Genomic DNA, 7,932 nt, shown 5'->3' with positions numbered 1-7,932 from the left:
TTTGGTGAAGTTAGGACCAGTTATAACTAAGATATATTTTTTAGCATCCTTGAAAATGGAGATCAAGGTCTGCATCTGAAGATACCTCTGCAATTCAATCATATTATAGTTTAATCAACTATGCAAGATTGACAATATCTATTAAACATGTGACCTGTTCTAAAATACTTAACCTTATCCAGCATCCAAACCTATAGCTCAGATTCAGCATTCAAGCCTGTCAGGTGCATCAGTATCACAAGACACACCATACATGCAAGTTTGGTGAAGTTAGGACCAGCAGTTACATAGATATTGCTATCAAAGGGCACCTGCAACTAAAAATTTAACCTGCTCCAAAAACCTTAACTCCCTCCAGCATCTGAAATTTAGGACCAAGATTCAGCATCCAAGTCTTTCAAGTCCATAAGTAGGTTCAGATGCATAATCCATGCAAGTTTGGTGAAGATAGGACAAGTAATAACTTAGATACAGGACCTGCAACAAAAACTTTAACCAGGTCTGGACGCCGACACCAATGCCGACACCGACGCCGGGGGTATAGCATAAGCTTCCCTTGACTTCCGTCTCCGTGAGCTAAAAAGGTAGTAGACCGGCATTACAGTATGTAATGGCTGGCATACTCATACTTTACAGTAAAAAACTGGACATATTTTATGGAGTTTTGTTTATATGTAAATCAAATTATACTATGGTGCATTAAGTTTTTACCTATACTACATGTAGCTATCACTCAAAATAAAAAAAAAAACATAACTTGACACATCAATTTAAGGCAATAGTTCATGTTCCCATCAACTGTATTATCTGCTCAAAGGCAGGGGTATCATCCAGCGCCACTGGACTCATTGTAGCTCATTTCAGAGTGCCCATGTAGACCCAAGATATACCAACTACATGAAACAACAATAAACTTGAGCATGTATTCATGTACTGTACATCAGTGTCAAGTGTAAATTTATCAATTAAGACTTATTCCATTTTACAATTGAATCAAGAAAAGTTTTCTTGTTTTGTAAACTTCAACAATAAAATGAGCTTGAAATGCAATTATGGACATAGTATTCTCACTAATTAACTCTGTGTACAGTACAAATATACAAATACATGTACAATAATCTGAAAGCAGTATCATGCAAAATTTATTAAAACAATACTTATGCAGTACTTCTCCAAACCATCACATATCAGTTGGAATTTCCATAGACAAAGGCCTGCATGGGTTCATCGAGACATCTGTCCTCAAGGTGTGCTGGAAATAACAACAATACATTAGATTGAAAATTGAAATTAAGACCTGAATGCAGAAACAATTCTGTACTTGAAGTTTATTAAGTAAAGTGTAAATAAAGTATAAGTTGTATAAGTCAACTAAAAAATAAGGTGTAGGTCATGTTTAAATTATATATTAGAATGCCTTGCTCATTATAACCATGCAATTAGCTGGAATACCTATATTTGATAACCATTAGTACATACTACATACATTTAAAACTAATCCACACTTGCTATTTCTGGTTTTAACATTTTAAACAAGCATTCTGAGAGTATTGCATAAGCAATACACGTCCCCTACCGGTTTGTAGAAATTTGTGAAAACAATGCCATGTTATGCAGAATATCATTTCTTACCGTCTCAACAGACCAACCTGATAATGAACCCGATTGTAATAATACAATCAAAGGCCTGAAGGGCCATAATGGCTTACGGGTTTGATATGACTATATTTACATGGATCGAGTATGATTCCCTCTATTTCTAACGGAAACTTTAGTTTATTTATAGCTCCATAGAAAGTAACTAGCTACATGTAATTCATAGATCTATAAAAACTAACAGGACCAATATCAACATGCCCCATTTGTTGATTGGTCGAACCTTAGTGACCGAAACAGACAGGATTGAAATCTAGACGCCTCTTTTATCAATTGATTGAAACCACCATTGCTTTTAGGAAAATCATAGACTGCATAAAATAATAATGATGATGTCAGACTCAAAGTCCAATATGAGACAATTTGTTTCTTTCTTTTATCCAACGACTGAAGTATATTAACTGTAAGTTCATTCAACTATATAGGACACAAAAACACTTAAAACCAACATGCTGTCAAATATCAGTATACCTACGCACTATGAACTTGCGCGAGAGTTGATGCACGGTGCGACATAACAGCGCCACAGCCAGCGCGAAGTCACTGCGCGTAAAAATAATATAACCAAATGATGAAATGTACTGCATGTTATGTACTATAATTAATGAATTCTCATGAAATCTACACCAACAAGTATTATTCCATTTTATTTGTATTTCATAAATGTATATTTATTCATATTTTTCTGGGTTTTTTTTCTACTTTTTTAAGACGCTGACCTTCACAAGCTTTTATAAGAAATATAGATTCACAAGGCAGTTCTAACACCTTCTGTTTTATTTTTTTCCCTTTGTACAGAGATAAACTGTTTGGAGGGGGGGAGGGCAAGAAACAGGCAGAACTATGCAATTACAGCAAACTTGTTTTGACACCAAATTTAATTGAAATTAATTACTGCACTATAACTTTGCAGTCAGTCTCTCTTCACATGACATGTGTACACAGTCATTTTCAGAGGCATACTACTAGTGCTGAAATGAATGTTCGAATATTCGCGAATGAAGAGTAAATTTCTAATATTCGAATGTATATTAAGCATTCGAATATTCGATCACATGTTAAACACCCATATCAAGCACTGTAAACTATGCAGCATCGTGTTATTTCATTTTACTCGGAACGAAAGTAAATATAAAGCCATCTGCCATGCTTGGTAGAGTCTATTACTTAACCCAGTAATAGACTCTTCCGCCATGCGTGTTTACCTTGAAAGTAAAAGCAGGGTTTACATCGTACGGAAACAAACATTCTGGATTTTTCAATTCGTGTCAGACGCTGAAGAAAAAAATTGCTTAACTGTTTGAACAAGTGTGAGCTACGGAGAGTTAATATCGAAAGGTACATAAAAAGCTTTTTTTAAAAGATACCTCGATATAATTTTTTTTTTAATAAACAGAACATTTCCGGAGTTATGAGAGTTATCAGTTTTCTGTTTAATACTATATCAAATATGGCGGAAATATTTGGACTGACTTACGAAGTTACGTATCGGTCTCATCCAGGAGTCAGGACTGCAGTATATTATTAAAGAAGTAATAAATCTTTTGATTGTAGTTGATGGAAATTTTTTAAAAATCAGTATATTATTATTTGCTTAAAAATTAAATGCGCACCCAATTCAATGGATACTCATGCATTAAGTGTCAACTTCGAACTGACATGTTTAAGCAGTCTACACATACACCAACTTAGTAATACAAACTATCATATATGCTTAATACATTGTCTATGACGTCTACGAATATTCGAATACGAATCGAATAGCACTCACAAATATTCGAATACTGATTTATGGTATTCGTTTCAGCACTACATACTACCGGGTATATACGATGTAAGACTCTATGTTATAGTAATGTGACATCGCTTTCGTATATGACTTGCAATCAAGCTTAACTGCATATTGTTTTCTTATTTGAGTCTCAAGTTTCCAATATTTTTACGACAAATAAACAGTTCAATCATAGCACAACCAACGTAAGTCCATCGAGGGAACATTGCGCTATTTTTAGATCTTGGAAAATCCCCAACATTCGATAATGGCGGAGGTGTCAAAAAAGGCACATTATATTAAAACAAGTAGTAATTGCCCCTCCATTTATGCATTTATTACCGATTTATAATCCCAGTTTCAATATATCTGAATCATAAGTTCAGTTCTTTAACCGTTAAACACTTTCCCCCTTGCTGAGATTGAAGATTGAACGAAATAACGACAACTTTATACATTTACTTATCACTGTTAGGATCTGAAATAATTGGGGAAAGATTTTTTGCTTATAATACATGTAAGTATGCATAGCGGAAAGCATGGCGGCACTGTGTGATGGCTGGGGCCTATACCTCTATGCAAAAACGGCCTAGGGAAAACACTGCAGTTAATATTCATTCGCGTTAGATTTCGAGTTTGTTTAAATAAAGTCAATTCATATTGGTTACAATAGCATAAGTGATAATAACATATGGAAAATATAATCTTGCTTAAAGATATTTATTATAAACAAAAAGTAGTTAACTTTGCAACAATCGAATAGAACTATTTTTTGTCGCGCATGTTCAGATAACTGAACTCTTTGCCGTAAAGATTATCCGGCAACTAGATGGCCGTAAGCCACAAAAACCCCTGTCGATTAAATTTACAACACAATGATTGACACTATTTTACAGAACTTATTTGTTTAATATGTTTGTTAGAAACAATAAAAGGAATGGTCCAAGTAATGCACGATATATTTTCTGACAACTACTTCCCTCGTTTATTTGATACACACCGAGTCCGATAACGAACCCGAACATTAAAAAATTGGAATATAAAAAAATAATTTTCTTGAAAATATGTCAACCAGACACTACAAAAGTGTAAACTTGATCTGTACTTTGACATTTTGAAGCTGTTCAGCAAATTTCATATTATTTCTCAAACGCATAAAGAAAAAAAGTGTGGAAAACTGAAGTGGGACAGACAGACAGACAGACAGACGGACAGACAGGGTGACAGAAGCAGAGGAAAGCTATATTCCCCTCCGGTGAAAACCGGTAGGGGACTAATAAGAAAAGTTGCTAAAAATACAACTATAATTAATGTAATTTTAATTAATCCTCATGTTTACTACAAGCACACTGAGTAAAACTTACTTTATAAAATCATCCACTTTCAAAATCAAGTCAATGTCAGAAGGAGTACAAAGTACCAGTCTTCTGAATGAGACAGATATATGATCTTCTAGGTAACCATGCTACGCCAAAGCCAAGAGCAATGTTTCACTTTAAGTGTCTGAAATTAAAAACAATTTCAATTTTAACAATTAAAATTGTTATCACTTTATCACTTTATTTCAGCTAGCAATTCTAAAACACAAAAAAAAATTATAATTGTTTATCATCTCATTGGATTAAAGAACCCATGAATACATTTAATACTTATTAATTAAGGTGGTATGGGATTCCTCCATGTTGTGACATACTATTTATTGAAGTAAACAATAAAATCAATTTAAATTTAATAACTTATTTCGTTCCCACAATTGTCACCTAACAGCGTAGTGCAGTGGGTTAAAGGGTTTACTACAAATCTGTAAGTCATTATTTCGAATCCTGCTGGTGTTTTTGCAATTTTTACCTTTCCAAAAACTTTTAAAACATGTTTTTTGGTTAAAAATATTAAAATTTACAAATTCTAAACTTGTAGAAGTATTTTAATTATAATGTACTTTTATCCACATTAATATTGACAGATGTCCCATAGCTTCGGAAGTGATTTTACTGCATTATCAGTTATTTACAAAGTCAAGTTTATACAATCATTTCACACTCACAGAGAAAAATCGTGTGACCTTCAGTGACCTCAAAGCCTCCAGATTGTGGGTCCGCAAAAGATTCACACTATGCTGCAAAGGAGTTTCCATTCAAATGCAGTCAAACAAAGTTCCTTAAATTTACAAAAAAATGATATCAATAATGATATATTGTATTACTGTGTAACTTAAGTGTAAATCCCTCCCCCTTAGGCATTAATAACCACTTTTTTAGTGGTGACGGTCAGACAAGCATGGTTTTACAGATACTCAATAACAAATATAACAGCATAATTCTTTTTTCATGCATTCACATTCTTCACATTCATTTCTATACTATCATTAAGGTATATTCATCAAATTGGTCTCGATGCATTGATTTTTTGGTACTTGAACATTTATTCAATACAGCAAATCTTCATATTAAACTTAAATTTTCAGATAATAAATATGTCAAGATCCTGTAATCAAGTGGAAATCTATAAGGTAAATTAAATTCCTACCACTCAAAAATAATTTCATTGCTGGAACTATGTGCTCAGCTTACTGACACTGCTAGAATTATGTCCTGTATTTCTCTATTCTTTCATAGGCATTTTCTCTCTTTTTTCTTCTTAGATTCAATATTTTTGTTCGGATCAAATGGATTTTTTTCTGCTTTGGAAAATCTTTCAGTATTTCTGGATATCTCAGTATGAAGTTACGAATATCACTGGCAACTGTAAATAATCATAAAACCAAAGATTAACATTTTATAACGGCATAACATGAAGATTACATATAACAAGACCGAGTTTGTTTAAAGGAGGAAAACTTTCTACAGCCGTCATTTCCATTAATTCTGTTTTAGGAGGAGGGTTATAACTTAGTAAAGTAGCACGTGTTATTAATATACCAGTAACAATATATCATTAAATTTGTTATAATTGCATTTTTTATAACTATAAAAGTTTGAAAGGATTTGCAGAATTGACCATATAAAAGGGAAGGGGGGTGGTATTGTACATGTACATGTATCTTCGAATTTAATCAGAATTTATTTATAATTACTGTATTTATTACACCTAAAATTGGAAGTGAACAAATAAACACGGTATTCCATCTAACCGTGAAATAGTTTCCGTGTTATCTTTACATAGTATTAAGTCATCGAAACTATTCACCGGCGGCATACGATTTCCCTCCTTTTTAAACTCAGAATGTTTCTGGCGTAATCCGATCGCTACATTAAATTCAAAATCTGATAACTCTAATTTGCTTATCATCCAAGAAATTCTGCATTGCCAGCAAATAAAGTTTTCTTCAGTATAATAAAATACCTATTTGCTTACTATTTGGTTGATAGAGAGTTTAGTGTCTTCCTTGACAGCAACTTTTTCCCTTGTTTGCCCTATGAAATAGTTGCAGCTGTCTTGGGGGACACTAAACTTGCTATCAACCAAATAGTAAGCTAATAGGTATTTTATTATACTGAAGAAAACTTGCTATCGTTCTCATTGCCAGTTAATACGGATATAATATCTTTCCTTACATTGTTTTTGTCCTCAAGAAAAGATAGGGACAGTTCATCAGAAATTTATATTTCAGTTTTGATTTTTAGAAAAAGCAGATTTTCAACTCCAGCCCTCTTTAATATTTATAACATCTTTCATTTCTGCTTCACAGATTTTTAACATTTAACAGCATTTTATCATTTTATCAACCACCATGCATCCATCTGTTAGCTCTGAAATTGACAAAAGGAGGAGTTGTCCCAAAATCTTTCATTTTCAATGTTTAATTGATCAACATTCAACAATAAGCAAATGTGATAGTTAAGTCGAAGACCACAAAACTGTACAAAAATCAGGAAACAAAAATACACTTTTATTAAATGGAATTAAACTTCATATATCAATCAAATAAGTAGTGTTAGTGCATAATTTAATCTGTTAGCCATGACTGTTTTGAAAAATATATGATAGACAGCCACATTGTCTTCATATTTTTTGATTGACACTTGCATACTGTGATTCCTCTAACACTACATATTTTCCTGAACTTGCATTTATAGCAAATATCATTATTTGTGAATACTGATGCTGTGTTATTAAAACAAATTGGAATAGATGGAGCGATGTCATATATCAATAGCAACTCTCGATCATAACGGTGATGAGTTTAAACTAAGCAGTCGATATTTCTTGATTTAGTCATTGTTCCGGGGTTTTAAGGAAAATGTATCAAATTTACAATTATGGTATTAGATAATTAATTTGTACAACATATACTTAGTTTCCTTCTGCTTTTTTTAAAACTGCATGCATAATTTACCATGCAGTTTTCCTTTGTTTCCAGTTTTAGATGTATCATTAATGTGACTGTTGAAGAAACGCTCAATCGCAGCATTCTCCTCTGTTGACCAGGTGTGTCTCTGGCCTTTGACTACTGAACTCCTGTCTTCTATTAAATAAAATAAAATACATTTCATTCATGTCTTTTT

At 32.9% G+C, this 7,932-nt stretch overlaps 1 protein-coding gene across 1 annotated transcript in view; it reads right to left on the bottom strand.

Moving 5' to 3' along the window:
* Nucleotides 1-202: 202 nt before the first annotated feature.
* The window catches only part of LOC105334630 (uncharacterized), a 52,858-nt gene continuing 45,128 nt past the window's right edge, over nucleotides 203-7,932 (bottom strand). The window contains exons 15-19 of the mRNA XM_066074363.1: nucleotides 7,764-7,892; nucleotides 5,954-6,169; nucleotides 5,472-5,584; nucleotides 4,792-4,930; nucleotides 203-1,252 (exon numbers count right to left, since the gene is read on the bottom strand). Coding sequence (XP_065930435.1) covers nucleotides 6,012-6,169; nucleotides 7,764-7,892 — 287 coding nt within the window. The 3' untranslated portion in view covers nucleotides 203-1,252; nucleotides 4,792-4,930; nucleotides 5,472-5,584; nucleotides 5,954-6,011. The remainder of the gene's footprint in view (nucleotides 1,253-4,791; nucleotides 4,931-5,471; nucleotides 5,585-5,953; nucleotides 6,170-7,763; nucleotides 7,893-7,932) is intronic.

Source organism: Magallana gigas, chromosome 2 (genome assembly GCF_963853765.1).
Source record: "Magallana gigas chromosome 2, xbMagGiga1.1, whole genome shotgun sequence".
Taxonomy (NCBI): domain Eukaryota; kingdom Metazoa; phylum Mollusca; class Bivalvia; order Ostreida; family Ostreidae; genus Magallana; species Magallana gigas.
Note: the sequence above shows the minus strand (reverse complement) of the source record. Positions and strands in the feature narration are given on the sequence as shown.